Source organism: Macadamia integrifolia, chromosome 8 (genome assembly GCF_013358625.1).
Source record: "Macadamia integrifolia cultivar HAES 741 chromosome 8, SCU_Mint_v3, whole genome shotgun sequence".
Taxonomy (NCBI): Eukaryota; Viridiplantae; Streptophyta; class Magnoliopsida; order Proteales; family Proteaceae; genus Macadamia; species Macadamia integrifolia.
Window position 1 is genome coordinate 21,057,012 of NC_056564.1, and position 18,681 is coordinate 21,075,692.

Genomic DNA, 18,681 nt, shown 5'->3' on the forward strand with positions numbered 1-18,681 from the left:
TCTATGAGATCCGATAGTATGGTAGAAAGAAATATATGAACCTTTCTACCACAAAGAAATATATGAACCTTTCTACCACACTATCTATTATTGTATTGTATAAAATAAGTACGAGAGAACCATGTGCAAATATGAATGAGAGAGCTTACTTGAAGATCTTTCTGGACATGATAAATAGGGTTTCTAAAACTGATCAAATCAGAGGAGATACAGCCAATCTATCCATGTCCTTTAGGCATATAAAAACTTGGCTTATGAAACTACAAGAGAACCATGCCCAAGAGTGAGAACATAGTCTCACGGTGTTCAAGAGACCCAAGGCATTGGAGGGGCCTGGACGTCAAGGCGACACCAAGAAGGCAACTAGGCGGCACATAGGTGGTGCCCAAGGCGATCGGTCATCCAGTAAGGGGCATTAGACGCCTTGGTGTCACCTTGACAATTATGTGTGAGATAGTAATGCAATCTGAAAATCCAAATTATGGATCTCATATGCAAACAGACCCAATAATCATATCTGTGATCAGATCTAAGATGAGAGAAGAAGCAACTGCATTATCAAGGGAAGATACCAAATCGATGAACGGGAATTTAAAGATGAGGTCGATCTGTTTTGGGAGGAAGAAGAGATGAAATCAGGTATGGGATACCAATCTTGTATGTAATGCTCAACACCAAAACTCTTAAAAAAACTCATTATTTACTCAAATAATCCTTGACTGATGGGGGTGTATTACATATATAGAGACCTAAAATTCCTAAATTGACTCATAAAAGGACTCCTAATCACAATAAGTAAACTCAAAACAGAACTCTATCTAGCTATTAAGTATTCTAATCTAACTCAAACCTAATCCCGTGTACTAACTTTATTCCCACTTTATAGGCTTATAGACTAATCTTCCTTACAATGAAATCCAAAGAAAAAAAAAAAAAAAAACCCCAACCTATGATATAACAACCCAAAGGTCAATTTCAGCCCATTGGACTGCCACCAGCACCTTATGGGTCTCCCAAAGCCTGTTCATAGGACTCCATATGGGATTAATGTCTAATGTAATTGCATCAATTCACCTTAGTTAAAATAAATAAATAAATAAATGTCCTTCAGTTTTTTAGAATGGTAAGATCTCAAAAAACGCATGATCAACATCAACCCCTCCTAGTTGTCTGGAATCTCAGGAGTCTGAACTCCCCTCAGAAACACGCTGTTGTCCGTTTGCTCATCAAAGAAATTCAGCCAGCTTTCTGTTGCTTGCTTGAAACGCATATTAAGGAAACTTCTTTCTCTCGGGTTGCCTCTATCATTGCCCCTAGCTGGTCCTTCGTCACCAACCATTCCCATCATCCAAATGGGCGCATTTGCTTCCTCTTGGATACATCAAAACTCCCTTATATTTGCCTTCTCTCAGCTCCTCCATTTATCCATTTCCGATACTGCTTGCAGCATCTCCTTTTTGTTCTCAGCCATATATGCCCCTAACCATATGATTGACACAGATATCCTTTGGAATGACCTCTGCAGCATTGCTGGTCAAATGGGTTCTCGGCTTTGGGGGATTGTGGGGACTTCAATGTGGTTCGCTATTCTCATGAGAAACAAGGTGGGTGGGTGGGGGGCACCTTAATTCTGCAACTATTGATGCATTTAATGAATGCATTGAGGACATAGTTGTTGATGACCTCAGATTGTCAGATATAAAATTTTTATGGAAAAACAAAAGAACGGCGCCTTCCCACATTGCTTGTAAGCTTGACAGGATGCTTGTAAATGGAGCCTGGCTTTCTTCCTTTCCTTCTTCTCATGGCACTGTTGAACCTCTCACCACCTCTGACCATAGCCCCATATCCCTCTTAATCCACCCCTATACCTCCATTGTTAAGGATGATTGGCTCAAGCCTATCCAAGCTTTCTCAACCCCCCCTTATTGCTTTAGCTAGGAAACTCATGAATGTCCAAGAAGCCCTCATGCTTTGGAATACTAACTCCTTCAAGAACATCTCCTCATGTTACTGATTGCAGGAATAGACTGTCTTACATTCAGATTCGGCTACAACATGATCATCTGAACTCCTCCCTAACTGAGGAAGAGAAAATCGAATCAGCAAACCTTTCATCTCTCCTAGCTCATGAGGAAAGTGTTTTAAGGCAAAAGTCAAGAATCAATTGGCTGGAATTGGGTGATACAAATTCTTCTTACTTTCATTGCTCCTTGAAGGATCTTCCAATGCATTGCTTCCCCCCAACTCTCAATTTTGGTTAATGGAAGTCCAGCTGCGTACTTCTCCTCTTCAACAATTAGACAGGGCTGCCTATTATCGCCTTATATTTTGTCTGGCTATGGAAGTCCTATCTAGAAGCTTGCAAACTGCCTCTGATCAGTATCTCACTTCTCCCATTCCAAAATGCAAGGCCATCAAGCTTACTCACATTGCTTTTGCTGATGATTTGATGATCTTCTCCAAAGCAGATGACTCCTCCTTGGAATCTATTATGCAATGCCTAAGACAATTCGCTTTGATGTCTGGCCTCCGCATCAATCCTAGAAAATCACTCATCTTCATGATTGGGATTACTGATGATGTCAAGGCCTCTTTTCTTGAGAAGTCTAGGGTTGCTCTTGGTTCCCTTCTGATCAAGCATCTGGGGTTGCCTTTAATTCCTACAAAGCTCTCTAGTTAACGGCTGCACTCCTATGTTGGATCTCATCAGAAAGCGCCTCCATCTATAGAAAGGGAATCTCTTATCATTTGATGGCCGATTAGAGCTCATTCAATCAGTCCTCCAAGCTTCCTACATCTACTGGTCCAGTATCTATGGGTTGCCCAAGTCCATCACATCCAAACTGGAATCCATTTTGTTTCCTTTCTTTGGAAAGGGTGTGAATGCTCTAGATTCCTCCATCCTCTTAGTTGGGCTGCAATTTGTCTCCCCAAAAAGGAGGGGGGCTGGCTTGAGACACATAAAAGATGTCAACTCTGCTGGCATTATTAAGTTGAACTAAAAGATGGTTATCAAAAAGAAAAGTATATGGGTTGATTAGATTTATTCGAATCTTCTCAAGATGGATTCTTTTTGGACGGTGTGCATCCATTCTAATGCCACATGTAATATAGGAGTAGATTACAAGAAACTACCCCAGCAGTTTATAACCCCAAACAATACAAATAGGAGCAGGAAACAAAGAAATAAGACCATCAAATGAACCCCCAAGAATACAATACCAATGCAAGAGCAAAACCAGCCCAAAACCCAACCCGATAGGAGAGAGAAAGACCTACTATAGAGCTGGAGAGAGAGAGGTGCGGCCAGGTCTGTAGGAGTCCGATTGAGCTACACTCTTAGGCGTAGATAGTCCCTAGAGAGGGTACAAAAACCCCAAAATTTGAGAGGATTCTGACGGCTGGTTGTGAAGTTACAAGCTTTCTTGATTTTCTGACTAGGAGAAATAATCGCAGGCTTCAGGAGAGAGAATCAATTCTGGTTTGTAACTTGGACAGATCTGAACTTCTGAATACTCACAACAGTCGTATACTTCAACAGTAGTAACGTTAGGATAAAATAGAAAGCTTTAGACAAGAAGAAACAAAAGGAAAAGTGGGGGAAGAGCGGCTGTCTCGGCCCGGGCTTCTCACCCACAGCTATCACGGATGTTTTAAGCAATTGACTGCAATTATTCTTTATTCAAATATGCAATTATGAGTACATAGGGTCCTCTATTTATAGAGGGCAGAATAACAATCAAACTACTACTAGGAGCTAGTTTCCCAATAGGACTAGACACTCCTATCAACTAGGAGATAGTTTCCCAATAGGACCAGACACTCCTACTACAACTAAGAATTCAAAATTGGACTAGGAATAATAAACCTATGTGAAAAACAAATAGAGTCCTCAGACAATTTGGACTCGACATACCACTTACTCAACTCGATGGGCCCAATGGCCCACTAATTAATTAAAAATAACTACTAATTATTCCCCTAACCGATGGGCCCAACTGGCCCTTATTTGTACTTAGCCACTCATGTAGACCAAGTAGGGGTTCGGCTGGCTTCTTGGCTGGACCCTAGCCACTCAGGTGGACAAGGTTGGACACTTCTTCCTCTCATATTTCCTTCCATAATGTGCATCTACATCAACATGGGTGTGGCGAAAGATCCTCTCCTCGAGACCCATTGTTGCTAGAGTTATCTCCTCCCGTATTGCAGATGGATCTTCTACTTATCTCTGGCTTGACCCTTGGTGTAACGCCCTGGCCCCATTAATATTACACAATATTGTCCTCTTTGACCAATGGACCTCAAGGCTTTAAAATGCGTTATGCCATGTTAAGGAGACTAGAGGTTATTAACTAGCCAAGTAATCTCTCCCTAGGCAATGTGGGACTAAAGTTTGCACACCCTCACCGATCTCCCAAACCCCCTAGTACTTTCCGTATTCTTGGTGGGGACACCTCACCGATCTCCCAGACGGGTTTGGTACTTGTTGTATTCTTGGGTGTCACAACTTTCTCCCTTTTGGCACATCACTGCTGTGGCCCCACATGCTATCGGGGTCTGCTCTGATACCATTTGTAAACACCCCAGTCCGATTAACCTTACACAATATTGTCCTCTTTGGCCCATAGCCTCAAGGCTTTAAAACGCATTGTGCCATGTTAAGGAGGCTAGAGGTTATTAACTAGCCTAGTAATCTCTCCCTAGGCGATGTGGGACTAAAGTTTGGACACCCTCACTGATCTCCCAAACTCCCTGATACTTGCCGTATTCTTGGTGGGGACACCTCACCGATCTCCCAGGCGGGTCTGGTACTTGCCGTATTCTTGGGTATCTCATTTGGCACCCTAAGGGGCTTCTTTCTCATGTTCTCATTGCTAGAGGCATCTACAGCTTTGGGTTCCCCAAGCATGCTATGGTTGCTAATAGGGGTGAAAGTTTAGCCTTGACAACCCGAACCCGCCCTGAGCCCGAACGGGGCTTGGACCAAGTTTTTTTTTACCCTGAGAGGGGTGAGGATCGAAAAAACCCCAAACCAGGGTCAGGGTCAGGGTCAGGGTTGGGTTGGGCTTGGGTTGAGGCCTCAACCCGACCCAAAATTTAAACCCTAAATTTTTACATTACAATTTAGGGCTCCTATTGATATTTCATTTTTCTATAATTTTCTATGTATAAGATATAAATGGAAAAAACAGGTCAATCAAGGTTAATCCAACCACTACAGAAGCCAAGGTCAACCCAACCCAGCCCGACCCAACCTGGCCCTGACAGAGTCAATTAGGGCCGAGTTGGGTTGGTATGAACCCAACAGGATTGGGCCTGAACATAAACCCGGTAGGGTAGGGTAGGGTAGGGTTGGACCTAGATTGAATTTTAAGGACCTAGGGTTGGGTTAGTGTTTTAAGAAACCCGACCCTGTTTCACCCCTAGTTGCTGACATTATTTCTTCTAGTTCCTGGGATCCTCCTGCTCCTGCTTCAGACCAAACTGCTGAAATTTGGAATTCTTTGCCTTCCCTCCCTAGTGTCGGTCTTAGGAGGCATGATACTATTCTATGGAACCACTCCTCAGCTGGTCTCTTTAGTGCTAAGTCCGCATGGGACTTTGTCAGAAATCATGACCCTCCATCTCCCTGGCACAAGCTCATCTGGTTCAAGCATCATATTCTTTGACAAAGCTTCACGGCTTGGAGAGTGTTCACATAATGCCTCTCCATGCAAGCTTTCCTTATCCAGAGAAGAATCCCAATCTCCCCATTATGCTACTTATGTGGTACAAAGCCTGACGATATTGACCACCTTTTCTTTGCCTGCCCCGTCTCCTCCTCTAAATGGAAATGTGTCCTCTCCAAATGATGTCCTGTAAATAGAAGAATCCTTCCATTTCAAAGGGAGTAGATCTGGATGGATATTGACATTTCAAGGGAAGACTAATTGTGACTATGTGGGCAAGCTTGCTTTCTGTGCAACTATCAATCAAATATGGATATAGAGAGAAATCATTAGAAATGGACCTCCAACTCTCAGCCTCTCGGAAATATTTGGGGTTCCATCTTCTTTGATTTCAAAGCCAAGATTACAAAAGTTTCTTCCAATTGTTCCCCATCCCCAAGAAATTGTTACATTGTTCCTTCCTTGGAGCTTTCTAGCTCTGTGATCAGGAACCCAGACTTTCCTTGAGAATTCTTGAGTTTTGTTTTGCCTTTTCCTTCTCTCTTTTTTCCCCTCCTTTTTGGGGCTGTATGTATTTTCTTTTGCTTTGGTAATGAATTATGTATTCACCCGAAAAGAAAAAAAAAAAAAAAAAAAAAACCCCTCCTAGATCTAGTGAAGTCAACGATTAGACCGCGATCCAAGGGTACATCGATAAGTAATTCATGGATGAAGTTGGAATGTGACAGGATAAATTCAATTGGTTCAATCAAAAGATCAACCAATTTATGCTCCTCCATGAATAATTCTTCAATGATAACAGGAGCCGCTACATCTTCCATTTTCGATTGTTCGTCGTCTTGTTTTTCCACCAATTGTTCAACAATCATATCAATTTATCAACCACAAAGATCCCATACAATTGGTTCTTAAATTCTTTACACCGGACGCCAAGTTTCTTCGATATCCGCTTCAACGTTCGCAAGTTCTCTTGCACAAGTTGAAGTTGATGGCGGATAGCAAATAAGAGAGTAGGATCAAATCTAGATTTTTGATTTCAAATGCAGGAAGGCCCAATGATCAAACACATTATTGTATCTAACATAAAGGAAGCAACTGCATTGTTAAGGGAAGAATGAGATCGATCGAAGGGGAGGGAAAAGATATAAGATTGATGATTGATCTGTTTGGGACGAAGAACAAGAAGAAGAAAGGGGGAATAAACCAACATAAAGAAGTGGAGAAAAACGCAGAAGACGAAGAAGCAAAAAAAGGAGGGGAAAAGCGAAGAAGGAAGAAACATGAAGGGGCTAGGGTCACTAGTGCAATCTGTCGCCATCGCCAGAGCAGAATTCTCAAGGGGTACGGCTGACTAACATTGAAGAGACAAAGTTCGAACTCGAGGATATTGTTCTCGGCAACTCTGTATTGCAGCCCTTTTTCTGTTCATCTTCTTTTTTTCACCTAACCATGATTCCATATAATTCTATGTAATGCAGAGTATGAAAACTATATACACAAGCAAATGAAAATATTAAAAAATGAATAAAAATATATTACAAAACCCCTTGAACAACAAGGTGACCACATGCCTTGGACCACAAAAGCCACCTTGTAGCCTAGGTGCGACATCTTGACAACTATGCATCCATCCAAAGTCCAAACCTGGGTTCTCACTGTTCCAATAAAATTGGGCTCACAAGAGATAAGGGGAGTGAGTGGAAAGATCTACCCCTGCATGATAACAGGATAACGAGGACCTGATCTAACTACCATTCTACATTTTAATTACATATGATTAAGCAATAACAACAGCATCAATGGCAACGTCACTTGTAGACACCCATCCAACCACCATCAACATTATAATGGGTGATAATGCAACTCAAATATTCTAGAAGTTAATTACAATCCCTAAGAATCCTGTTGTTTGTCCCTCCCCCCACCCCATAGTTGTCAAGGCGTTGCCTAGGCGTCCAGGCGGTTTGTCTGGGGCCTAGGCGACAGCCGCCTTGTTGCACTGCATGTCACCTTGTGTTTCGGCACTTATTTATGCCAAATATCATTCAAGTAAATGAAATAAAATTTTTTATTTCATTTACTTAAGATATTATTCATAAATAAGCAAATACCCCCTATTTGAATCCAATAAAAATAGTTTAAAAATCAAATTCCAAAAGGATAAAAAGTCAACCCCCCAGTCCAAGAACAAAAACTGGATTTTGGTTATAGGGACGATTTTCAACTTTTAAATACTAGGGTTTTTCTCAATTATGAAAATTTTATAAATTCTATCATGTTAAAACATCGCTAAAAACCAAAAGTCCGATAAAAAAATATTTTGTTTTGATATTCATAAAATTATTTTCATTCAGGCGATTTTAACAGTATTCGCGCACTTAAAAATAAGTTTGACTGAAGCATAACTTTCTCCTTGCAACTTAGATTTAAGTAATCTTAGACTTGTTAGAAAGCTGGTTTTATATTATAACTAATACAAAAAGTCTCATGTAAAAATAAAATCATTTGACCAGTCAAACTTATTATAGAATAAGAGCATTTCTCAAACTTATTATAGAATAAGAGCATTTCTCTAAATGTTGATTTTTTATAACTTAATATGACTTATTAATGTTAATTTTTTATGATTTGATGTGGCTAAATGTTGATTTTTAATGACTTGATGTGGCTTAATCTTGATTTTTTATGATACAAAGTATATATAACTTACTAAATAATGTTAGAAAATAGAAAAAATAAAAAATAACACTTGTTCGCCTAGTTCGCCTTAAGGCGGGCGCCTTCTCGCCTAAGCGCTTAGACAACCCTCCACTGCCTTGGTTTGCCTTGGCGCCGTGACAACTATGCCCCACCCCCAACCCAAAAAGAAAGGGTCCGAATGCCGACCAATAAGATGCATCATGACACAGGCTCTGCCCTCCCTTGCAGGATAGAATGCCAAGACCACAGAAAGAAAATAACCCTGAAATGAAAAGACCAAACTACTCTACAGAAGCAAAGGAAGTTGACTCCTGCCTCCATTGCAAAGGTACAACACATAGAAGGGGGCATTGATTCACTAAAACCAAAGGGAAAAATGAAATATTGGGGGCAGATTACTCCTCCAAACATGTTGTATGTGATCTCTTTTTACTAGCAATTTCGTACACTAATGCCTCATAACTCAAAGGATGAGGATTATCAGATTACTCTATGAAAAAAACAAATTTGAAAAAAAAAAAAAATCCAGATGGAACTATAATTCAAACCCATTGTATAATCTATGGATGTAAACAAATCGAATTCAAATCAACTATAACATTATCCATATCCGCATCCTACTAAATCTCGAACAGATTTGGATATTGCAAAAAACAATTTTTCAAATATGGATTCCCCTAGACAAATTGAATACGGATTTTCAACTATCCAGTTACGTCCCTAGTGGATGCTGGAGAGTGGACTAGTGGAGTTGTGAGCTTGGAGAAAGTGGTACCTGCGATCTCACTCTCTGCATTAAGTGGCAGAGAACTGGAAAAGACAAAATTTCGAGAAGACGAGGAGAGGGTGAAGGACTAAATCCACTACCTCACAAGGGTTGATGTTGAAGTGCATAGTTGTCAAGGCATCGCCTTGGCGTCCAGGAGATTTTCTTGGGGTCAAGGCGGTTGTCGCCATAGTGCAACGTGCCTTAAAATGGTATCGAACTAGGTTTGGCATAATAACATAATATTGTTTAAGTAAAAGATTTTAATTTACTTCAGATATTATTCATAAATAAGCAAACACCCCCTATTTGAATTCAATAAATATAGTTTAAAAATCAAATTCCAAAAGGATAAAAAGTCAACCCCCCCCCGGTTCAAGAAAAATAATGGATTTTTGGTATTGGGGCAATTTTTAACTTTCAAATGCTGGGGTTTTTCCCAAATCTGAAAATTCCATAAATCTTATCATGGTAAAATATTACTAAAAACTAAAAATGCAGTTAAATAATCTTTTGTTCTAATGTCCATAACTTTATTTTCATTCAGGTTATATTTAACAGAATTAGTGCACCTTAAAATAAGTTTGACCGGAACATAACTCTGTTAATTTAACTCGGATTTAAGCAATCTTGATTTTGTTGGAAAGTTGGTTTTGTGCTCTACCTAATACATAAAGTCTCATGTAAAATAAAATCATTTGACCAGTCAAACTTATTAAAGAACAAGAATATTTCTCTAAATGTTGATTTTTTATAACTTGATTTGGCTTAATGTAGTTTTTTTATGATATGAGGTATATGTAGCATACTAAATAATGTTTTACACTGATTAACAACTTGATTGAACTGCAAAGAAAAACGGACAATAAAACAAGCAACGAAAGAATTTCTAGAATGCATGCTTACCCATCAAGAGTCCATGCTTCTACCCTATCTCCAACAGACCAAATATGGTCCACCAATGCTCCCCTACAGCGTTTTTTTGTGCCTTCTAATTTTGTTGTGGACATAGGACGGGCAATACGTATTCTTGGTGCTTTATCTATTTCACCTTCAAGAGGCACCCATTCTTTCAGCTGGCCTGAATCTGAAAAAAAAAAAAAAAAAAAACAAAGAAAAAAAACAAAAAACAATAAATAATAATAATAATGATAATGAAAAAAACAATTCAGTTTTTAATGTACTCAAATGGAGTATCGCAAGATAGATTTACAATTTATGAAATATTTGAAAGAACTATTAGTTCACCTAAAACTAACTATTCCTCACAATTATAGAATCTTTTAATGGTATCTAAAGCTTACCTTCATTAGACAGTAGTTCAGAGTAACAAACATAAGCTTTCCCATCCTTCAAGCTCAATACCTTGGCAGAAAACCAGACCCTTTTCAAACCATTCTCAACAGAAAGAACCTGAAGTTTGCCGTAGCCATTAGAAAATAAAGATCCAAAGAGGACTATACATATACCCAATAGCAAGAAACAAATTCTTCACAAGAAAATGAGTGAAAAGTCTTAAAAAATGACAAGAACCATATCAGATCTATGAAGAATAGGAACTACAGTATCATTATAAAGACGTGTTCCATAACATAAATCAATGCAGACAAGACAAAATTCAAGATCATCTTCAGCTCACACACCTCTACAAGGGAACCCTCCTTAATGCTATTGTCATTTAAAATCCCCACTGGCTGATGCCCTCCCTGCTCCTCGTCTTGGATGGTAACAGTATCAGTTTGTGCTCCAACCTCAGATTCAGGAACACCAATAGTTTTAGCTACGCCAGATGTTTTACTACCTTTTTTTCCTCCAAAACTCCTTTCATTACTCGTAAGTGAATCCCAGTGTGTTCCATCTACCAGACCCACGTGGCTCTTCAATGAATGCTTGGCCATATTTTTTGGAGAATCTGGCTTCCCTTGGCCTGCAGTTCTATATATTTCATGTTCGTTTGATAATTCCTCATTGAAATGGATAGCAGATCTATCAAGACCTTCAACACCATCAAGATTAAAATTTCCTCCTTGATTCCTATTGCTCAACTTAACAAGCTGCTGTTCTGAAGGGGCATGCATTTTCCAGAAACCATCTTGACCAGCCTCTACTAACTCACCCACTGTCAAAGGTATAGGATCACCCATTGTAACAATTGCTCCTGCCTGCGACACTGCTTTAGCTGCCAGTTCAGCTGCTTTTACCACAGCATCCAAATTCTCAGCTCGTTTTGCAGCTGCTGCTGCAGCTTCAACCCGCCTCCTAGATGCCTCTTTTGCAGCAACAATAAGAGAACTGGAGCCATTGTTTCTGTCCTTCCCCTCCAAGATCAAAGCAGGACTGACCATTCCCAAATCCTTTCCACCATCTCGACTAGGATTCCCATTTCTACTCAAAACAAAAGCCTCATCAGCCATCAGTTTAGCTTGCAACGCAGCTTCAGAAGCAACCTTAGCAGCAGCAGCAGCTGCCCTTGCAACAGAAGCCGCTGCTGTTGCTGCTGCCGCTGCAGATGCTAGTTTAGCTTCAACATCAGAAACCAACCCAGAGTTACTCTGAATGGCCAATTGACTCCAAATGGCTTGACTGTGTCTGACTGCAGTGGCAGCAAGAGCAGAAGAATCTTCTGCCTGCTGCTTAGCCTGTTCAACTCTACTGCAAGATGCATCCAAGAAAATTCTCGGTTCCATGTCCTGGGGCCCTATTACCTGATAATTTGTAGAAGGGGTTGGTGAACCAGTTGATACAGAATTACCAGCAGCAGTTTTAGATAGAGAGCCAGATGGGGTAGTGATGGCAAAGGATTTAGGCGGAGGATTAGTAACCACTACAGAAGAAATTGTTTCCGTCTGAGACTGAGGAGCTAAAGACATGTGGCCAGGCTCCTCAGAAACCGGACTCTTTTTCCTTTTTCTGGGCTTTGGATCAGCAGAAGCTTGCTTACCAGGTGACATTGTCCTTTTTGCCTCAGGCAGCACAGTCCCCCCAGGAACACTTGTAGCGACCCCAGAATGAACCAAGGTACTACAAGGTGAATGCTGCACAATAGAAGGGTGTGGAACAGACGACTCATGAATAGAGGTTACATGCCCCATTTCTGTAATGGGCAAGGCAGGGAATTGAGCACTGGCATCAATTGCAGAAGTCTGAGGAGAAACAACCCAAGGTCCAGGGCAAGGGGCCTGAGTGAACCAAGGAGCCGTATTTCCAATACAGTGCCTTACATGGGGAGACTGATAAGAATGCAATGGAGAAAGTGTCTGATGAGCATCAAAAAGTGGCACCCCTGGTATGCTGCCAGACTGCAAAGCATCATGGGAAGTAGTAGTAAGACTCCATAGTGGAGATGACAGGGGAATCACAGGATTTATGACTGCTGAAGGAGTACCCTTGCTGCCAGCTCGGCCAGCAGGTGTTCCAATAGGTTTAATTTTCAGAGAACTTTGCCTTGCTGCTTGTTCATGCACCCTAGTACCTGCCAATCTCAGTTGTCAATGAAATTAGAGACTGATACCAAGAACTCCACTGCAAAACAGTTTCAACGTAAGAACAATAACCTGAATGTGAGTGCACAGGAGTCTCGGGGTAACTGACTGGGGACTTCTGAATATGAAGCCTTTCGACAGCAGCATGCCAAGCATTTTCCCATCTGCTCCTTCCACCATCTACAAGTCCGACACATTTTAGGTATCAAAGACAGTTTTAATGAAGAAAAATAGCAGTTAAAATGTAATAGTTAAAATACGACTGATGCATAAAACCCTCACCAGATTCTCCAAAGGCCGAAATCATCCATGCCTCGTCAGGTGCCATTCCTTGGCTGCAACAACAATTTAAAACACCTTGTGAAAAATGATATCTAACAAAAAAAAATATTTAAAGCAAAGTTAAGTCGTATGAACTAGAGGAATCAGCAAACAATATAGCTCTAGCTGCCATACGCATGCCATTGATAGAAGGAAAGTGCCATTTGATGGTTGTACAAAAAACTTTTATGCAAATTCAACACGGTTAAATAATGTATTAGTCAACAAGAAGAAACAAGTCTACACATTATTTGGTCAAAAACAATCAGTGAGCCCTGTCTTCAGACCAGACATCCAAGTTTTCCTCGCCAAAATACATCTATCAGAAAATAAATAGTAGCTACTGAGACCCCAATATGTAAACCAATGGACAAATGGAATTGATGAACAAATTTGAACTAGCAATCACTGAAATAAATAATAAAGACAAAATCATTTGGGAACTCACATTAGAGATCCATAAACAAGGATCTGAGCACGCAATTGCAATTGTTGTAAATCTGTAAAAGGCTGTTGAAACATTGCAGATGGAGAAGCCAAACTATTCAAATCTGGTAGAGAAGATGCCTGAACATTTGCAACACTACATGCTTTCCTAGCGCTGCCTTCAACATAAGAATAGGAGCGCATCTCTTCAACTTGCAAAGCCTGGCTTATTACCCCAACTGAGCTAGGCATATTACAAGAACTGCCTCCTTTATCTTTCATCTGTTTTATTGGGTGTACCTCTTTTGGAGATCTTCCTCCTTTGGCAGTTCCATCAGTTACCTTGCTAGAACTTCTCCTTGTTTTATGCTCAGAGGTACCCTTGGAACTGCTTCGAACATTCTCCCGATCAGATGCTTGAGGACTTGAACGAGAATTTTCATGTATTGTCTTGGCATCCATTTTAGATGAGCCAGACGTTGTTGGAGTAGAAACCTCTTTGGCCTTTCAGATACGTCATATAGTAAGAGCAACACAAAATATTTACTGACACAACTTTTTAAAATGCTAATAGAACTTTCAAGAAAGAGAAAAACTACCTGAACAAAGTCAGAAGGCTGAACATTGCCAAATGGTTTCCATCGCTCATCAGTTCCTCTGTCAGAAAGATCCGGCTGACAGCTAATCTTAAACGTGAAGCTTCGATCATCCTCAACATCATTCCCTTCAGGATCATGAGAACTAGAACCTCCTCCAGCCTCCTTATCTAGACCTTCAGAGGCCTTCTGAGCTATCGACACCTTTTGTCCCTCCCCTTTTTCATTATCAGTTCGAGAGGGTTCACTGCAACTAATGATAGTTGGTGAACCACAATTAGGCACATCAGATTTCAGACTGCTGTCCCCAGCTTCCGAAGCACAAAATTCACTGGAGTTTTCAGCCACAGATGCAGATTTGCACGAGATCTCGGAGTCATTTATCGCATCACCTGCATAAGCAAGAACTAAGCTTAGATTTGGATCTTTGTGCCATAACTACCAAAAAAGAATGAAGCTAGCAACAATTTTGTTTTCGGCCACTGCATATTTAAGTGTAACATCCAATATCTACACTTCACCATCTAAAGTTAGCACAAGAACATTTTAATACTTTTAAGGGGGTGTTTATATAAAATTTTGCCAGACTGCCCATTTGTTCACGTAAAAAGGTATAAACATGTAACAAAGAAGTATGCTTCCCATATTGGTCATCGAAACTCACTGTAACCCACACGGGAAAGGGAAATATTTTCAGCTCCGAATGTTAAAATAAAATTCTTTTCATTTAATTCAAAACTCATAACACCCCAAAAGGGATAAAAATATGGATTTAAATATGAAGAATCCAGCAGAGAGTCATATCACCGAGTGTCCCCACCTCCCTTGCTTGGACCTTATGGTTAACCTAGAAAAAAAGAACAGTTTCTACAAAAGAAAAATCATTTATGGAGATTCAAGTTAAGTTTGCTAGTGAAACCCGTATTTTATCCATGGTAATATCTCAAGCCCCTTTCTTCTCACCATCTTTCACTGTTTTCCCCTTCACTGTATAGTCCTGTTATCCTGTTATCCAATAGTACAAAGAAATTTGTCTGGAGGGGAAAAAAAAAAAAGACTCTAAAATTAGTACTGAATATATAAGCTAATTGATTATTGTAATTATGGGTTTTAGGGTTGTTATCCAAACGGAACTTTAAGCCCACTTTAGGGTTTTATTTCATTATAAAGAGAGAAGCTTGTGTCCATTATTTGACACAAGTCATATTTTTCCCAATTCAACATGGTATCAGAGCCTCTCTCCCAAACCTTTTTTTTTCTTTTTTTCTTTCTAAGCCTAAACCTAACCTAACCCTAACCTCAACCACAACCACAACCACAACCACCACCACTAACTGCCGCCCTACCCCTCTCTTCCTTCACTTCATGAAGACATTTTAGTTCTTTCATTCCAAGTAACCTCCTTGAAGTATCAACCAATGGAGGAGTGGTAATTAGACAACCCGCCTTTCCTATCTTTTTTAAAATTAGGAATTAAAGGAGAGAATTCGGATACCAGAAGGATCTGCCGTGCCTCACCACCACCACCGCCTCTCCCTTCTCTCCCCATGAGAACCGCCACCATCACCTAAACGTTGCCACTCACCACTGCCACCTCGCGCCTCTCTAACCGTTTCCTTCTCCTTCTCCTTCTCGTGGCTCTCTCTCTCTCCTCCTCCTCCTTGCGATTCTCCTTTTTCTCTTTCTTGGGGAGAGTTTCTCCTTAGGAACCCAATCTTCTCCCAGATCCCTATGCCTGGTTAGATATGGACCGTTACTTTATCGTGTGATTACTTGGGAATAGCACGAATGGCATCTGAAGACTCCAACACATCGGTTCTCCAGGAAGGAGGGAGTCAACCCCTTACAATGACTACCCTACCTTTCCTACTAGCTCTATCAAGTTTGATGGGAGCAACTATTTGATGTGGTCTCCCTCTTACTACCTGTCTATTGCTGGCTAAGGTTGTGCCGGTCTTCTTCCAGGTATCTCAGAATGCCCTACTACTACTGGTTCCTGAGAGTTTCTTCCCACTGGGGGCTTCTCATAATCCGGAACCCCAACTTCTCCCAGATCCCTACGCTTGGTTAGATCTGGATTGTTACATTATCGTGTGATTACTTGGGAATCAGTACTCATGGTGTCTGAAGACTACACATCGATTCTCCAGCAAGGAGTCATCCCCCTAATAATGACTACCCTACCTTCCCTACAAGCTCCATTAAGTTGGAAGGGAGCAACTATTTGATGTGGTCTCCCTCTTACTACTTGTATATTGTTGGCCAAGGTTATGCCAGTCTTTTTACAGGTCCCTCGGAATGCCCTACTACTGCTGGCTCCTCTCAGGACAAATGAGACGTTGCCAACTATCTGGTAATGTCCTATCTTATTGAATCTATGGCCCCTTCGATCGCTAGGGCCTATTTGTTGCTTGATTCTGCTACTAAGATCTGGAAAGTTATGAAGGGAACGTATTCTCAAGTGAGCAAGAGTGCCCAGTGTTTTAAATTGAAAAAGAAACTTCATAGGGCTTCTCAGAAGGATCTAACTATCTCCCAATATTATTCTGAACAACAAGGGATGCGGAATGAAATTGATTATTATGAGTCACACCAGCCTATCTGTGATACTGATGTAGTAGTTTTAAGAAGCGTGAAGAAAAGCTCCATGTTTCTGATTTCCTTGCAGGTTTGAATGTGGAATTTGATCATATTAGAGCCAATATGCTTAATCGTGATCCTTTTCCTACTCCTGAGCGGGCCTTTTCTTTGATTCATGCAAAGAGAAACGTCGATCTGAGATGCTTCAACCTATTCCTCAGGATTGCTCTGCCCTAATCTCTGCTCAGGGTTCTATTGGTCAACCTATTAGTTCTAGTACTAGGAACACTGTTCCTTTCTCAATAGACAGGCCAGTTGTGAAATGTGACTATTGTGGTAAGGAGCGTCACACTAGGAAGACTTGCTGGAAGCGCCATGAGTGCCCAGCCAATTCTCATGGGCGCAAACAACGTTGTGGAAAGAACACTAAGGCTAATCAATCTGAGACAACAAACACCTCTAACTGCCCCAATACCACAAGATCTCTACTGATGAAATGGCTATGCTTCGTCGAATGATGACTCAAATGGAATCATCCTCTGCTACTACTGCTTCCTCAATGCCTTACTCTGCTCAGCCAGCAACTGTTTTTTGTGGTCACAGTGCTTCAATGCCCCTCAACATTGGGTTATCAACTCTAGGGACACTAATCACATGACTGGGCCCCACACCTTTTCTTTCTACATACTGTCAATCCTTAGACAAAACAAAATTTCGAGTTGCTGAAGGATCCCTCTCTCCTATTGCAAGAATGGGAACCATTTAGTGCTCATCCTCCCAATCCCTCACTTCTGTCTTAGTAATAAAGTTTTTCATTTTATTTTGTACAAGTTGGGCATGTGTGATATCCATACACCAACTTGAGGGGGAGTGTTGGAATAATTGATTATTGTAATAATGGGTTTTAGGGATGTTACCCAAACGGAACCTTGAGCCCACTTTAGGGTTTTATTTCATAATAAATAAAGAGGCTTGTATCCATTATTTGACACAAGTCATATTTTTTCCAATTCAACACTAATGAAATGGGAAAACTGTAAATTTCTTCAAGAAATTATGGATTCTGGTAAACCTCTCATCTATAGTTAAGAACAAAAGGATGGGGTGGAAGATAAGACACACAAGTGGCAATTTGTAAGTGCTTTGTTCATTTAAGTCCAAGGTCTGCCAAGGAACTGAAAACTGAAAGGTCTAGAAGTGTTAGTGGGTCCATCAAATTACTAGAACTGAACTGGAACACTAAATTAGATCATGACAAGAAAAAGTCAGGTCCATTTATATAACCCCAAAGGGCAAAAAGAAATTGACAAGGGATTCTACAACATCATTTAACTAATATAATCTGAGAACAGTCCCAAAAAAAAAAAAAGCAATCACCTTTGGAACTTGGAAGGACACTCTGTCCATCATTGTTATCTGCAGATGTTATGCTACCTTTATTGCCTTCCTGATCCTCCTTGCTAATATCATGCAAAGATTCCTCCAAGGACAGAGGCACCGTCTGCCTGAGCATCTCAGCATCACTAGGCATTGTTCCTGACAAAGAATAAATAAAAACATATATAATCTTGAATCAAATACAGTCATGTCAATCAAATGAAATAACCTTAATCTCAAATGGGTACCATCAAATTTCAAGGACGCTCCTTCACACTTCTCATGAGGAACTCCAATCACCTCAGCAACATCACTTCCATTAGAAACTGAAGCACACCCTTCTAATTCCTTGGAAAATTCTTGAGTGGGTTTATCATCCATTACAGCTTGAGGTTCATCCTGGCATCCTTTACTAACAGTCTCCACAGAAGATGGTGATTGACCAAGTGTCTCTGGAACCAACTCTCCAGCACTATCATGAGCTGCCAAATGTTCAAGTTCAGACGTAGGAACTGGCTCACTTGTCATCCGAGAACACCCATCAATAACAAATGAGTTTGGTTCTCTTGACATCTCGGTCACTGTTTCTTCTTTTTTATCCAAGTGAGTGAACTCTCGAATACATGCCTCCGACGGTTCATCCTCTTTTTGTTCTATGACATTTCCTGAAGGCAGGTCATGAACACCATCTAGTTTGTTATAGGAAGCCAATTTGGTAACTTCTGAGACCAGTCCCGTCGAAGCTGCCAAAGGGAAAGAAC

The 18,681-nt window shown here is 40.6% G+C and overlaps 1 protein-coding gene across 3 annotated transcripts in view; it reads right to left on the reverse strand.

The window, feature by feature from the left end:
* Window positions 1–18,681, reverse strand: part of LOC122086670 — a 36,009-nt gene that overhangs the window by 4,282 nt on the left and 13,046 nt on the right. For all 3 annotated transcript variants that reach the window (XM_042655637.1, XM_042655636.1, XM_042655635.1), the window contains exons 3-11: window positions 18,169–18,663; window positions 17,921–18,079; window positions 13,967–14,355; window positions 13,390–13,871; window positions 12,903–12,955; window positions 12,693–12,800; window positions 10,782–12,610; window positions 10,443–10,551; window positions 10,045–10,225 (exon numbers count right to left, since the gene is read on the reverse strand). In XM_042655637.1, the coding sequence (XP_042511571.1) occupies window positions 10,045–10,225; window positions 10,443–10,551; window positions 10,782–12,610; window positions 12,693–12,800; window positions 12,903–12,955; window positions 13,390–13,871; window positions 13,967–14,355; window positions 17,921–18,079; window positions 18,169–18,663 (3,805 nt within the window). The remainder of the gene's footprint in view (window positions 1–10,044; window positions 10,226–10,442; window positions 10,552–10,781; window positions 12,611–12,692; window positions 12,801–12,902; window positions 12,956–13,389; window positions 13,872–13,966; window positions 14,356–17,920; window positions 18,080–18,168; window positions 18,664–18,681) is intronic.